A 16,772-nucleotide genomic window follows, 5' to 3' on the forward strand; every position below is an offset into this window, starting at 1 on the left:
GTTGAATCTTGTCCATGATTTTGGAAGGGGTTAGTTCTGCAGGTCTGCTAAACTCGATCCAAACAGGGGATTTCAAACCGTCGTGATCTATGGATAGTGTCAAGCGATCGTCTTCTTTGGGTTGACATTGTCGCTTGAGTGCGGTGAGCAAAGAATCCCACATCTCGGTGATGAACCCTTCTGCTTTCTCTAAGGGTACGTCGGCCTTGAAATCTTTAAACTTCACCGTGTAGGTGTAAGCCGTGGTTCTAAATTTTCTAGAGGATCGCTTTTCCGTCTCTCGAATGGAATAGTATTTTTCAGGGTTGACTAAGGGTGACGAACTTGGTTTAGAGGTTTCAAATTCTGGTTCACTCATGTCCTCTTCAAAATCACTGGCATGAATTTGTGCCAAGATTTCAGCCCTGGTACGAGGCGATAGATCACGTTTCTGCCTCTTACTTTCTTCTTCTTCTTTCTTCTCGAATGAATGGGATCGTTTCATCTTGAGTGCAAAACGTCAAATGACTCAAGTTTAAACACCACAGACTAATTTATAGTCTTGGCAAACCAGCGTATATAAAAAGGGTGTGTGTCTTGTCCTTTCACTATTCATTTCACTCTCAAGCCGAGCACAACGATGGAAGAGACTACCCAGATGGAACGTTTCGTCAGAGCTTTGCGAGGGGTCATTAGAAAATTCTCTTCAGACCAGCCGACGGACTACTCTCCTTCCTTTCGAGATAAAAGTCAAGATACTTGCTATATCTGTCAGAAGAAAGGGCATTGGTCTTCAGAGTGTCCAGACCGTCAAAAAAGAACAAAAACAGGGGCTAAAAGAGACAAAAGTCAAGATACCTGTTATTATTGTAAAGAAAAAGGACATTGGTCTCCAGATTGCCCAAAAAAGAAACAAGAGGAGTCAGAAGAAAAGAAGGATTCTTCAGAAGAAGAGAGGGATTCTTCGGAAGAAGAGAGGGATTCTTCAGAGGAAGAAGAGGAAGAAAGAAGACAATTCTATTTAAAAGAAGCAAAGAAACAGGAGAAGAAAAGAAGAAGGGAGGAAAATGAGGAAAAAACGGTGAAGAAATTAAAAAAACAGAGAGACTAAACAAGGAGAAAGAAGAAGTGAATGAACTTTTAATTAAAGTGTTCTGTGGTGAATTGTGAATTGGATTGTAAAAAAATGGATAAAAGAATACATGAATGATATAAGGTAAGTGTCTTTGAGTTTTGATTTTAAAATAAGAAGCTACACTCACGCACTCATACACAGACACGTACTATAAGGGTAAAATGGGTGGGGTTTATTTTTGAGTTATTGGCAAATTGAAATTGTATTTCTTTTCGAGAAATGTGGGTGGCCCTGAAAAGGGCCTTTTTATTTTGGTGTAGGGGTGAGTTTAACCAATCAACTTTAACTGCCTTAAGCCTTTGCCACGGCCAAGGCCTACTTCTGATGATTGGGTTGAAATCACTAAGGGTGGTACGACAGGCTTGGTCACAGGGTTGGCGTGTTTAGCTCGGGAAGGTCGTATTCTCTTCGGTCGTGATAAAGAAGTCTGATACATTTGTTTCAGACTTCTTAACTCCGCTAAAATGTCCAACAGTACCGTAGCCGTTTGATTTTCACCCTCTTGTTTCTTTGCTGCTACTTCTTCTTGCTGTTGTTGCTGTTGTTTTTTTCTTACCTCTTCTTGTTGCTGTTGCTGTTGCTGTAGGAGAAAAGCTTGTTCCGCTTCCTTTTGTCGTTGCATAAATTTCTCCAATTCTTCTTTCTGTCTCTGTCTAAAATTCTCCACTTGCGGTAATGAAGAAGGTAACGAAGGTTCCGGAACAAATTCTTGCGAGGTAAGAAAATCCACAAAATCCCAATGTACCTCTTCTGAAAGTAAGTCCGGGTTCCCTTGGGCAGTCTCCCCTGCTGGTGCACCCCAATGGATCGTTTTCTGAGTTTCCGTCATGTTGAATCACTGTCGCATAGATTGACTGCACACAAGCGCTAACGAATCTATATAGACCACGTGACGTCACAGACTGCTCTCTTCGGATTGGATGCGAGCTGACTGAATTTTGTAACGCGTGTTCGGATTGGTGAATGAATTCAATCCGTTTCAATCCTTCCTGTACCTATAAATAAGCGCAGTTCACTGCATTGATTCACTTGTTCTCGTCGCTTCAAGATGTGGACCGATGTGCAATCTTCTACGCTTGTGTCTTCCATGATGTTCCGGACGGACATGCTCATGTATGTCCGATCCAAGTGGACCGTTGTCCACAGGACAAACACCAGCCTGTGGATACGTAGGATCTACGTTGAAAGACAAGGATGCCTGAAAAGAGTCCTGATTTACGGACCAACAGTGAGACGTAGCCTAAGGACAAGAAGAAGACCAATGCGGTACCATTTATGTTAATGAATACATTAACATAAACCCAAAGGCCCTTTTCAGGGCCAGCCATATTTCTCGAAAACAGATAGCCTTTCCATTGCCTACCCCTTTTTTAAAAAAAAATTATAAAAAAAAAAAATCCCATATTCAATTCCCCTTTGTCCCTAAACAATCCCCAAACTCTATTCCCCCATGTTAAATTCCCCTTGTACGTATATCGGCCCACAATTTTTTCCCATGTTAATTCCCCTTGTACGTATATTAACCCACGATTTTTCGCCATGTTAAATCCCCTTGTACGTATATTGACCCACGATTTTTCGCCATGTTAAATTTCCATTGTACGTATAGTGGCCCAGGGATCTCCGTAATGCTAATTTCCATTGTACGTATAGTGGCCCACCTTACTACTTATATCATTCATGGGTGATTCTGCCAATTCTATCCATATTAAAAATTTAAGGGACACGGTGTTTCTCAGAGTATTTTATTATCAGGTGCTTTGCCTTTTTTTTTTTAATGGAAGTTTTCTTATTCAGGGAGTAGAGTGCGGCTTTGTTAATGTTTCTCTCCATTGTGTAAATTTGTCATCAGAGCCGTGACAGTAGGAACAGCTAGGTCATTTGTTACTATGGCAATGACCTAGCTGGAGATAAAGTTATGGTTAATCCACCAGAAACTGACAAGCATTGTTTGGATCAGAAAGTCGATCATACTGAGAAAGAAATCCTTGATTTATATCAAGCTTGTTCAGTTAGCAGAGTTATGGCAAAGAAAGCTTTTTATAATGATTTTGATAAGGGAAATTATTTGTTTAGCCGACACATATATTGGTTAGGCTTTTGACGAGGCCACTTTTCTTTTACTTCTCGTTTGGTTCAATCAAAGGGTATTGATCACAGTGATTATCGTTTTAATACTCATGCTCTTTATTCCAATCAGGGCGACAAACGACAACCACTTGTCGTCAAACAGGGAAATGATCATGAGAGCCTCTGTTTGCTTCAGAGGACTATTAGTGAAACTGAAGCCACCGAAGTACATGTTTGTTAGTTTATATAAAAATGAGGTCCTTATGAGAAAACGGAGACCACCTGAGATACCTGCTGCTGACAAGTGGTCGGTGAACTATCAGATTGAAGTCCCAGAATCGTACAGACAGGAAATTCTTAGTTTTGCTCATGATACTCGTTTGGCTAGTTATTTTGGGATCAGTAAGATTTATCACATGATACTGAATAAATTTTATTGGCCAAACATTAAAAGTGATGCTTGTAAATATTGTAGATCTTATCATACTAGTCAATGGTAAGAAAATCCAACCACAAGATACATAAGGCTCATAAAGAACACATTCCTGCATTTGACGAACTATTTAACAGAATAATGGTAGATTATGTCGGTCCCTTACCTAAGACCAAGTCAGGCATCCAACACTTGTTGACCATAATGTGTGCGTCTACAATAGCAATTGCTTTGGTGAATATCAAAACTACAACTATAGTAAAAGCTTTGATAAAGTCGTTTTACTCAATTTGGCCTTTCCAAATCTGTCCAAACTGACCAGAGAGAGAGTGAGAGAGAGAGAGAGAGAGAGAGAGAGAGAGAGAGAGAGAGAGAGAGAGAAAGTATGTGATCTACAGCTAGGAGTAACATGAGTTGGTGGGAGGGGGTGTTATGCGCCGATCGAGATTTCGCTGCGAGAGACTGTATTTCGAAAGGGTTAAATTGAATCAACACCGGTCGGCGCTGAATCTTCACGCATGGGCAACAGAAGGTAAACATTACAACGAAGTTCAGACGGCGATGATGGAAAATGTTTGCTTTTTGCCTTCTTCTGACAGTTGCCTCTCGAGGTACATTCATATCTGATGAAGAAATTGAAGAAAGTTACTGTTTGATCAAACGTGATGTTGTATGCAATAGTTAATTCCCATTAGAGTGGCAATTTTACGGGAAAAGTGATCTTTCAAGAGATCGATAACCAAACATAAATATTGCATTGTACTGAGTATAGATCTTCATGTTAGCTTGCAGAATATAAACGTTGATACATTTTGTTTCTGAATTTTATTATTAAGGTACCTACTGATTATAAATTATATGATGTAATTGGGGGGAAAAGTTTGTTTTCCGCGATTACCGGCGACAATATCGCAGTAAAACTAAGTGTCTTAGTGACTGATGCCTTTGTCACTAGCGTCATATGTCAGATGTCGGTCAGTCTACAGTGCAGTCGGTATTATTGATTTTTGTTGTTGTTGTATTTCTCTTTTTCTAAAGTAGCTTGACTCTTACTGCAGTTGATATTTAATGCTTGTATTCGGCCCTGTATTAGCCATACGCCGTAAGAGTTCATGTGACAACTCATTGTCTATCGTCCATTTTCTTTACTACTCCATCTCCTCTTAATTTACTTGGAGGATTGCCATGGAGCTAATTCGAGTTTCCTCTGACCCTTGCCACCCCAACATCAATGTCCAAATATCAAAAATGAGGTTGCAAGGGTCAGAGGAAAATCGGACTACACATGCATTAATTTCAAGATCAGGTTGGTCCTAAATAAATATGGTGCTGCTCTGACATCCAGTTAGTCCTACCATGTAAGATGTATTCCCTGGTATTTATTTTGTTTGGGTTGACCCAAATAACATTAATATCATGGTAGACATCTTTCATTGTAGGACTATAGTATTTGCACACCCTCCCATTTGTTTGTACCCCTTCCTACCATGTTTAAAAATGAAAAGTATCAACGATATGAAAAATGGACAAAATGGAGTCACTTTATTCATTGATTTTTAAATTCTAATGTGATTGTCTCCAGGAGACCCCAAATTATTGGTGTTTCAATGCAGATAGAAGCTCCTGATGTAAGCAAGCAGACAGACTTCTCACTGTCCATTTCTGATTTCTAGAATATTCTATTTCTGTAAAAACTGTCATCACTGTCCAATATCTGCAGTGTCTAGTTATAACTGTTCTGAAACAAATTGAAAAAAATATATAGGAGGAATTCTTGTATACATGTTTTCATATAAATCCAAAATTGAAGAAATTGTTGAGATGATGGGTTCTTTTTGAAACAAAATCAGTAGTGGGTACAAACAGATGGGATGGTGTGAGAATAATATAGCATCCAATATGATCACCACAGCAGCTGTCTCAATGATCTTCTTATTGATACTTGTAAATGTATGATCCTATCAACATGGGGTTTTCACAAAAAGACTTCTTATGTCTAGTTGACCCTAAATGAAAATGGTGCCAATCTCGTGTTTCATGTCCACCACAGCAGCCATTTTGAAAATCTTGTTATCACTACACCTTTTGAATCGGAAGTCATGTCAGTATGGCATTTCTACAGAAAACTTTTTATGATGTCTAGTTGGTCCTGAAGGAAAACGGTACCACCTTGACATCCGGGATAGCCACTTGAGTGACCATCTTGAAGATCACAGTGACTGGAAGAAAATTACTTCTGCAGTATAGCTTTAATTACAAATAAAGACTTATAGTAAAGATTAAACTTTGTGGGTGGCTTGCACTTGGAGTAGAAAAAAAACCTATTGATTTTGGGGTCAAAAAGACAGAGGTTAGGGTCACGGTTGCTGTAAAAAATGCTTTATGTACATACCTAGAATGAAGACTGCTGATTTGGGGGTCAAAAGATAAAGTTCTAGACCACATTGGCAGAAGTGTGTGCAGGACTTAAGTAATGGATCTGTTGATTTTGGGGTTAAAAAGTCCAAGGTTAATGTCATCATAACTCAAATAAAAATGGGTTTTGCACAATAACTTTTGTTTATGGATTAAGTTGTTTGACCAGTGTTTGTTGGTGACTCACACCTTGAGTCGGAAAGAAACTTGTTAATTTTGGGATCTGAAGGTGAAGATCATGGCAGGTCTAAGAAGACGATAATGGTTTCTGATCTGTAAGTTTAGATCAAGACCTCATACCTTGAAAGATCAAGGTCATTCGTATAATCAGATCCATTAGTCAGTAATTGGCCGAGTTAGTCATGTACCACTAATGCCTACATAGATGACGGTATATGATACATATGATGTATCAATGTACATGTATTTTGTTCTTTATTCACTCCTAGTTTTTTGTTCTTTTTACCTGATTTGTTTTGTTTATGGTTTTTCAAGAGCCTGTGCTGTTTGTTAATTCCAATGCGCATCACAAGCATAAATATTAGTACAGTGATTGTTACCTTCTAGATCAAATTACACAGATATTGCCAACAGTGTCTGATCTGAAGGATGCTGTTGGAAACGAAACAAGTAGTAGTCTGTTATGTGTTTCAAGTCACTTTGCCAAATAACGCAATCCATACAAAGAAGTAGATGATTGTGTGGTGGGTTTAGTTTGTTTATCAGCACAGCACATTAATGGTGCCATTTATTGACAAATGGTTGGAAGGCCTCTGTGTGTCACAAGGCCCTAGCTCTGAATGTGGTGTACATGTTAGGACTCGACAAGGGGTTACCTTGCCCATCAGTACCTAGATAAGGTACTTAATGGAATTATATTAAAGATAGATGTGCTAGAAAGATGGCACAACCCCAAAGCTATTTTTGGGATGAGTCATCTAACCCATCTCCGTATCATATGTAGTGGAAATCGTATATATACATAAATTGGGCAACTTGTATTTCCCAAAAAGTTTTTAGCATCTTTTTCATCCACTATTTAAAGCCCTTTATTATTATTATTATTATTATTATTAATACTATATACCTTTAGAAATTTAAATAAAGAAGACCTTAAATTAATTAGGGGTCCAGATCATAATTTACTCACCCTATGTGACAGGTCAGACACATAGTTCCATTCCTGGCTTGCATGTTGATTTTCCTTATTGATTACTTACAGCAGTCCTGACAGCACTTCAGTTGCTTATCAAAACATTAGTAACAATTGAATAACTTGTTTTAAAATTTGGGTGGCCATTCAGTGTTTAGGTTGTTAAGCAATATTAATTTGGTCACAATGGTCATTGAGAACAGATATGCATTGATTGGGGTATTTAGATGGTGTGACAGTAAGTGAATATATTCAGCATATATGTGACAGAAGCAGGACATATAAGAAGATTTACAAATTTTGATTAGTAGTGTGGCTTCTAAACAAGTACATTTTTTTTATCAACATAAATTTTGCATGTTTAAAGTTGATTGAAAAAAATCAAGAGGATTTTTTTGTGCTGTTATGTCTTCTGATTGAACTGTAATAAAACGGTTATGAACATTAATCTGATTTTGATGGAAAATATTTCAATAAATTAATACATTGTTTAGTGATTTGTTCAGTAAATGAAAAAAGAATTGTATATAGTGTATATCAGGCTGAGGTAACATGTTTATGCCTAAAGTTCTGTGCAGAGATGTTTGCAGAGTGGCACACAAAACCAACATCAGACACTCAAGGGTTGACATTCTTGATAGAACACTGTTGTGCTTCCCAATCATCAAATTGCATTGAGTTGTCACTGGAAAACCTAATAGTTTGCTCAAGGGCTGTTTCTGTCTCTAAAAGTCAATTATCATAATGATTTAAATTTTTCAAATTCTCATATTCCCCCAAAACTTTATGTTTTTTTTGCTCTCCATATTCTGCAAAGAAGTTGTTTTCCATCAAAAAGTTTATACATTTTATGAAATATTACAAATACATGCTTCTGAAATAATATTTCATTTATGTAAAAATCTGGATGGCTTGGACAGATGAAATTATTTTCTTTAAATGTAAACTTTAAAAACAGAAAAAAAATTGAAAAAGATTACATACAACTCTGGTTCAGGGATCTGAAGATCATTTTGCTTGTGCTTGTGTTGCATGTTAGAATATAATGGAATCTGGATGAGATACCCAGAACTGTTCAGTCATACATACAGACTAAAACATTCAGTGTTTTATCATCTCCTTAATTATTTGATGCATCATTTTCTTTGTTCAGCAGCATGAAAATTTATGTGTCATCTCAGAGTCTGGTAACATAACTTGAGCCATTTTGGTATAATGATTTGCCTTGAGGAATGGTAAATTGTGTTCTGCCACAAAATTAGCAAGCAAAGTCTTTCCATGTTATTCACTTTTGATTCAGTTGCAATTAAGGTCTTAAAGTGGGTTTGTTACAGAAGAATCATTAGCCTTATGCAATGGTCCCTGCATATGGCAGGTGATATCATTGTTTCCTTGATACATGTATATATACTGTCTTAAAATCCACTTTATATAAAACACAGGGCAAACTCAGGACCTTTGCTACATGCCTACACACACTTCAATTCTGATTTCCAAACATTCCAGCTGCCCTTCAGTATTCATCTTAAAACATCATGAATGCTGCAATAATAATTAAACAAGCAAATATAAAAATCTAGATACTTCCTCAAGTGTTTTTGTCAAAATAATTTTTTGTTTTGTCTCTTCTTTTTATCTTACCTCTGCCAAAGACTCCAAAACCATTTATTATTTAAAACACATAAAACCTTTTGGTCATAAACTATACAGATAACAGCAGTATGGTAACCAATTAACAGCTTGTTGTGTACACATGCTAGCAATGTTTATTCAGTTACTCAGCCTTGCATCATTGCATTGGTAATTGCACCTCAGGAACAGTTCCAGTTGCCAGTAGACTGGTTCTGCTTGGTTTCAGCAGTATGAGGATATAATGAATAGAAATAACATTTTTTTAAAAATAGTTTAATTTTCAAAAGCATAAAAGTTTGACTATAAAATGGTATTTGTTGTAGACAGTCTGTAAAACAGCCTTTTTGTCCTACCAGTGATAGAATCACATGTATCTGTCAAGGCAAAGTAAAGAGTATTTTTGAGAATCTTATGATTAGTAGTATATCTGGATCTTCTGAAAGAGCTGTTGACAGTCTTCTTTATCTTTATCCTTAGGCCAGCTATTCATATCCCCTATTTAGATTTTTCAGTAGATATCACTTGGCATAAAATGATGTTGATCCACCATCAAACATGACAACTAGCACCCAAAAAATTATAAAACCTTTAAATGACTTCTTAAAAATCACTACACAGAATTCAACCAAATTTTACCTTCTGGTATAGAAGGCATGTCAGATTTGTACAAGTTGACTCAGATGAAAACTTGGTCCATATCCTTATACAGTACTGATCATGACAATTTGGATCTAAATTTGCAGTAATAATTGTCTACTTAAATATGTCTTTTTAACATAGTTTTTATATATCAGTGCATGTTTCATGGCTATTTAAGTAAACTAACTTATTCAATTCAAATTTCTACAAAAGGATCCCTCTGAACAAGATTCTTCGCCAACTTCTCTTGCATTTGGTTGTTAGACTAGTATCAGACAGACAAGAAATCTCAGGCCCACACTGGTGTTTTCTTTCCGAATTTCATGTCCGAATTTCCCAGAACTTTACTGTAAGTTGAGGTTGACTGCATGTTTGAAGTAGTAGATTGAACACTTAAAGGCTCTGTGGTCACATGTAAAGATAGTGACTTCAGTGTAATTTACTCTAGTCTGATAATCAAAATTTAATTATACTATGATTTAAATTGAATGTTCTGTTTGTCACAAAACATGGCACCATCTATATGTTTTTAAGTGTTGCTGTTTTTTATTTGAACCATTATGACCCTTACAGGGGAAAATGACAACTTGACAATTTTTGCTCTCCAGATCTCAGTTTTTAGTTGCAAATTTGACCATTTTGCTCATAACTTGAAGCTTTGCTAATGGATGGGGTGCTTTAAAGCTAATTAGTACTTGAGCCTGTTTGTGCAGTGATTGCTTTGCCACTTAGATATCAAGGGCTTGATCCTTAGTTTAAGTCATCTCTTCACCAGTTTTTTTGTTGTTGCAGTGGAGTGATGAAGTTTATTCAGCTTTAATACAGTGAAACCTGGGTAGAAAGACACTGTTTTGTTTTGATCATCGATTATGAAATACATGTACCACATTTTTATTACCCTGCTCAACTGTTTTTTTTATAATACGATGACGTGTAATTATTATGACTTCTGTGGTCTTAAACTAAGTGTATAAAAACTGAAAATCAACAAGTTTTGTAAAATTCAACAAATAATTTATTTCCCTTGAAAACAAAGTGAAATTTTAAAAAGAACTTTGAGTAATGCAAAATAAATCACAAATAGTCCTAGAATTTCTAACACAAGTCCTAATGAATTAAGTTCTGAATAAACTTTAGTGGTATTTCAAATAAAATCCAGTTCTGAAGGTGTTGACGTGCCAGTAGTGGGTTATAGTCTTCAATGTTCTAAAGTACTAATAGTCTGAAGTGTAATGATTGGCTAAGTCTTTTGAATGTTCTAAAGTACTAATAGTCTGAAGTGTAATGATTGGCTAAGTCTTTTGAATGTTCTAAAGTACTAATAGTCTGAAGTGTAATGATTGGCTAAGTCTTTTGAATGTTCTAAAGTACTAATAGTCTGAAGTGTAATGATTGGCTAAGTCTTTTGAATGTTCTAAAGTACTAATAGTCTGAAGTGTAGTCTTTTGATGAATCACAGTAATACAGTCCAAGAAAGACCTTGCTTGGATTCACCCTAATTCCAAGTTAACATCTCTATCCAAGAATATGATAGATGAGCACTTTGTATTTCCAAAGAATAATTTTTAAATAAAAAATTCCAGCCCAAATCAAATACTGAAGACATCAAATGATTCTACCTCAAGATCATAAAGCATGAAGAAATAATTTTCCTGTAAACAATATTATATAAAAGAAAACTAAGACACAAAAAAGTAACCCAGATGAAATCAAAAGTTCTTTCTTGAACTTAGTTAGAAGGTCCATTACTAAAATTATACTAAAGAACATGATAACCATAATGTCCTTGACTCAGACTAAGGTAATACTCTTAATATTTAACCTATACTCACAGAGAAATAAAGACTATATGTATATTAGTTGTTTACAGAATATAAACAAAATCAGTGATTCTGGTCAGGTAGACAATAAACTTGATTTTGGACAAGGTCAGCTACAAAACATAAGATTTTATAATCCACAGCATATAATGAATTTTAAACAAAAAACCTCATCAACAATGCAAATTAAATGTACATAACAAGGGACCACTTGTCATGAAAGAACTTTATGTTGGCAGAAGGTGTGGTCTCACCTCAAGTCAGGTTAATCCACAATGATTGTTATTTTTGGATGGATTAATATATTTCATATAATATTTGGAGCAAAACTATTCTGCACTGATTTCTTGGCTTAATTTTATAGAGGCAAAGGGGCAGTCGAGCAGTGAAGTTTCTGTTACATGTATAAAATGACCAGTTTACTCAGTAACTTCAGATCCTGTGGTCTTGATTTATTGTCTTTTCTTTGGAACTTATCCATCCAGATTTTGATTCCCAATGAAGCTGGGGTTCACAAACCTTGCATGCTTTCTTTTATGTTATAAATTGTACAGTACCCTGTTTGTCAGGTTCTGTAAGCAATGTAACTGCTGTCGAATCTAGTTCTGCAACCACTCATATTTAGGGCTCACCATTTTTTAGTTCCCTCCATTTCCAAAACACCTGTTTAATTTTCCTGCATATAGCACCCACCTGTTTAACATGATTTACATAAATAAGGGAAAATCTGTGGCTTGAACCTGGGATATACATAACTCAAGACACTCAACCACTTGAACTATCCAGACCAATGAAGATAAACTATTCCTGCAACATGTTCCCCAAGCTTGTTGAAGACACATCCTATTGTCTCTTTTATACATGATCATACAGCCTGACCATAATTACTAATCCTGCAACATGTTCCCCATGCTTGTTGAAGACACATCCTATTGTCTCCTTTATACATGATAATACAGCCTGACGATAAGTACTATTCCTGCAACATGTTCCCCATGCTTGTTGAAGACACATCCTATTGTCTCCTTTATACATGATCATACAGCCTGACAATAATTACTAATCCTGCAACATGTTCCCCATGCTTGTTGAAGACACATCCTATTGTCTCCTTTATACATGATCATACAGCCTGACTATAATTACTATTCTTGCAACATGTTCCCCATGCTTGTTGAAAACACATCCTATTGTCTCCTTTATACATGATCATACAGCCTGACTATAATTACTATTCCTGCAACATGTTCCCCATGCTTGTGAAAGACACATCCTATTGTCTCCTTTATACATGATCATACAGCCTGACTATAATTACTTGGGCTGAAAGATAGGATTTTTTCAAATATGGTATTTCTTTATTGCAAGATCCTACTGCTGCCACCAAATATCATGAGGGCCGGGTGACACTAGCTAAACAGGGGCTACTGTATAACCTGGGACCTCATGAACTTCAGACTGGCACTCTGCAACTGGAACTATCAGAACTAACGCACCCAACTCATTCCTACATCATCACAAATAGCTATATATTTCAGTCCAATAAACCTTTTTGTCATATAATGCAGTGTTTCTCCTTCATTTAAATGTATGGATGTGTGTGTGCATGTGCATCTGCATGCTTGTATGTATGTATGCATTTATGTATGTACGCATGTATGTGTGTAATTTTCTTTCTTTATTTCTTTCAATTCAATTGTCTGTCTTTTCTTTATCTGTCCATATACAGTGTATCCTTGTCGACTGGTATCCAAAGACTGCAAAATATCTCTGTTAGCTGGAGCCATACACTGAATGGTTGTTATACACCAGTTAACTGTATTAGTTAATAACAATCCCTTTGCAAGTATTCTTAAGGATAATACAATATGTAATGGAGCTATTCAACATTTCCTTTTTATTTCTTCTATGATATTTGGAGGTCTTTTGTCGTTCTTGAAATATGATAGACTTCCTCTGTTCAGGTCAAATCCATTTTATATATATATATATATATATATATATATATATATATATATATATATATTTTATGCTAAGCAGTGAATTACTTGATTTTCTAATTAAAATAATATTGATATTTCACTGTAGTGAAAAAATTATATATTTTCACTACAGGAACTACTTTTTTTTGGTCATACTTACCTCCCTTTGATTTTGCGCCTTAGCAGATTAATAATTAATTGTTAGCAGATTGATAATCCCAGTCTGTTATCCTTGAAACTTGTAGTTTGTTATTCTGGAAATATCAGTTGATTTTTGTAAATCTGATGTGGAACTAATTTTGTGTGCAAGTACATATAGCACAGCAGAACATGTATGGTAAACAGCTGACATTACCGTAAGAAATCTGCTAGTTCACTGTGTCACAAACTTTAGGTAGCCAACGTATGTGAGCATAAAATAAAAGAATATTTGCTCGAAACGAGTGAATAACGGATACATTTCATCTCGTGGGTGAAAAACTCTAGTATTTTCACTCGGGCTTCGCCACACATGAAAATACTGAGTTTTTCATCCACTCAATGAAATATATCCATTATTCACTCGTTTCAAGCAAATATATATATATAAATAACATTTTTTACAGGTATTGTTAGAGGAGAGGAATATATATTCAAAGAGTTGTCTGACCAAATTGGAAAGCCAGGAGAAAATGTTACATTTAACTGCAGCATTTTGAAGAAGACTACAAATGGGTCAGTTATACCCTGGGAACCTTTGACCATTGATTGGACCTTTACATCGTTGTCCACCAATGTTTCCAGAACTATATACACCTTCACAATCAACAAAACTGATGTTACAAGCAGCACTTCAACCAACCTGACAAAGTATTATAGTCCCATAGGCAGTCTGGATGTTACAGTGATTTCTATTGGTCCAGGAGATGCTGGCAAATATGAGTGTTCCATTAGGGACACTGATCAACAAGCTGTAGCATGGCTAAGCATAAATGGTATGTTTCTATATTGGATAAAGTATATATCAGTTTAGATTAGGGTTTCATTAATGTCATCTTATGAGCTAATACCTTATTACATGTTAGTCAATCCCAGTGTGTACAATTGATGGAATATTAACCATCAGGGGTTGGGCTGCCCATCACCATTTTCACAGTTTGCAAAAATATTAATATGCTGAAAATATTTAAACCTGGCAAATAATTATTAGAATAAATACTTTGAACACAACTTTTCTGGAGACCTGCCCATATGTGAGGCATTTTCTTCCTACTGGGTACCTCAGATTTGATCTGACAGTTCTCTTCAAGTCAGGCCAAAGAAATAACTTTATATTTGACATTTTTATTCAACACTCATTATGTTTAGAATTTTTTTTTTTTCTGTCTGTTAATCACTCTGCATTTTCTGTCTGGTACAGTGTCATTAATTCAGCAATTGTATGTCAAGTCAAACTGTATACGGCAAAGATCCTTATCTGCCATAGCACAATGCACCCATAGATCTATGCTGTTTGTTCTATTAATTACTCCTAACAAACTGACCAGACATAGATCTGCCAGTGCACTGTGTGATGTCAGATCTAGGTCTGTGCAGTTTGCCATTGGACATGATGTATAAGCATGTATATAAAGTAGTCCTGTGGTTATTGATAGATTGTCATTAAACTTGGTAAGCATTTATATGGCCATCACCTGAAGATCTGAATTTTGACTAATCTCATTGCTTAAGCAATTTTGTTTGGAGTTATTGCCCATTTTGGCTTGTAACATGACACAGTCACATAGTGTAACCAGTCCCTTAGGTTTTGGTGGATTGGCGTAAAACTTTGTAAGTATTATGGTCATCAAGATACTGTATGTTTCACATTTCAGACAGTCCTGTTAGCAGTATCATCAATGTAAGGTTAGATAAAATACCCTAGCCCAGTGCTGTCCAACCTTTTTAACACCATGGGCCACTGAAAAATGTTTTTCTTGAAGCAGAGCGTTGCAGCTGAAAACTGAAAGCAATGACTACATAGCTGCTCGAGCTCTGGTTGACCATTTAAGATCAGCACATGGGGTGCATGTGGCCCATGGCTGCAGGTTGGACAGCACTGCCTTAGCCCAATGTCCCGAACTATTCATTTTCAAAGTTGGACAAGTAAAATTTTGCAAGATATGACTTGGACAAGTGCCTATTTCCTTATTTCTTATTTTAAAATAAGTTGGGCAGGTGCTAATTTTCATGCTTTAGTCGGGGGCCCTGAGTGGCTGAGTGGTTTGAAGTGCTTTCCGTTATGGATCACTGCCATCTCACCTCTGTCTGCGTGGGTTCAAGTCAAGGATTTGGCCAATGTGGGTATGTGAGAAAGCTTGCCAGTAGCTTCTTGTGGGTCGGTGGTTCTTCCCGGGGTTTTCCCTGGTTCTTCCTCCACCATTAATACTGGCCGCCATGCATAGCCTATCGTGTGCTGAGAAATGGCATTAAACCCCACAACAATAACAACAACATGCTTTATTCACTTTATCTACCTATATATGACCATGCATGCCCTCAAGGCATACTGAATGCTTGAGTCTATATCTCTCAACTTATGCATAAACTGTGAGACTACAGTACCTAAAGGTGTCACCGAATACCTTTGCATGTGTGCATGTTCTGTTACTGCTTGAATGTATAATTGGCAAAGTGACCAAATTATCAGCCAATCAAAACAATTCAAACAAAACAGTTCCAATATGATTGCTTAGGAATATTTTTATAGGTTTTGTTATATTCTCACTACAGATCGTCGCAAGTGGATCACTCTTTGATTTAAATCCAATGAGTCTGTGCAATTAATAAATGGCAATTTACCAACATTAGTGTTGGCTTCCTTTATAAATTGATTAAATGACAGTTGAGTATAATAACTTTTTAATTTTTAATTGGTGATACAGAGGAACAGTTTCCATTTGCGATATTCCATTTGAAGTAATGTGATTATGCTGTCTGTGTTTACACTTAAACTACAAAATGCATGTTGTGACAACTTTAGAAGTGATTGAAGAGTGAGTCATCTTTACTATGTGGATAAAATGAGTTGACTTATTTTTGCGATGACGGTTATTGGGAAAATTCAGGAAGGAACATTGACATGAAAGTGAAGGGATCAAATGTAATGCTGCCACTGAGTCAGAGGTAACTATTGCCCCAAAGAGACATAACTAGACTATGTGGCAGGAAAACATGTAAAATATGACACTGCTGGGACGGAAATTTTCAGTCACATTGGACTGTTAATTATCCACGGCTTAAATCATTGAAGGAAATATGTCTTGCAGTTATTTGTGACAATAGCCAGCATGTGCAGAAAATCCTTGAGGTCTGTTGCTGACATTCCACTAGGTAAGGACATTTTAAACAAAATGTGAATGAATTAGAAAAATAAATGAGGACTCTCTTTATCAGACTGTACACCTACACCATTATAGAAAACCTTAGTCTCATGAAAATGCTCTGTGAAGAATCAAGCTGAACTTCGTGTTAATAACAGGAACATACTCTGGTC

The 16,772-nt window shown here is 36.2% G+C and overlaps 1 protein-coding gene across 2 annotated transcripts in view; it reads left to right on the top strand.

The window, feature by feature from the left end:
• The first annotated feature begins 4,143 nt into the window (after nt 1–4,143).
• The window catches only part of LOC149794304 (fibroblast growth factor receptor 1-A-like), a 54,074-nt gene continuing 41,445 nt past the window's right edge, over nt 4,144–16,772 (top strand). For both annotated transcript variants that reach the window (XM_089968463.1, XM_089968462.1), the window contains exons 1-2: nt 4,144–4,228; nt 13,864–14,232. In XM_089968463.1, coding sequence (XP_089824589.1) covers nt 4,189–4,228; nt 13,864–14,232 — 409 coding nt within the window. In that variant the 5' untranslated portion in view covers nt 4,144–4,188. The remainder of the gene's footprint in view (nt 4,229–13,863; nt 14,233–16,772) is intronic.

This window comes from Sinohyriopsis cumingii, chromosome 8 (genome assembly GCF_028554795.1).
Source record: "Sinohyriopsis cumingii isolate HCF-2022 chromosome 8, ASM2855479v2, whole genome shotgun sequence".
NCBI classification, from domain to species: domain Eukaryota; kingdom Metazoa; phylum Mollusca; class Bivalvia; order Unionida; family Unionidae; genus Sinohyriopsis; species Sinohyriopsis cumingii.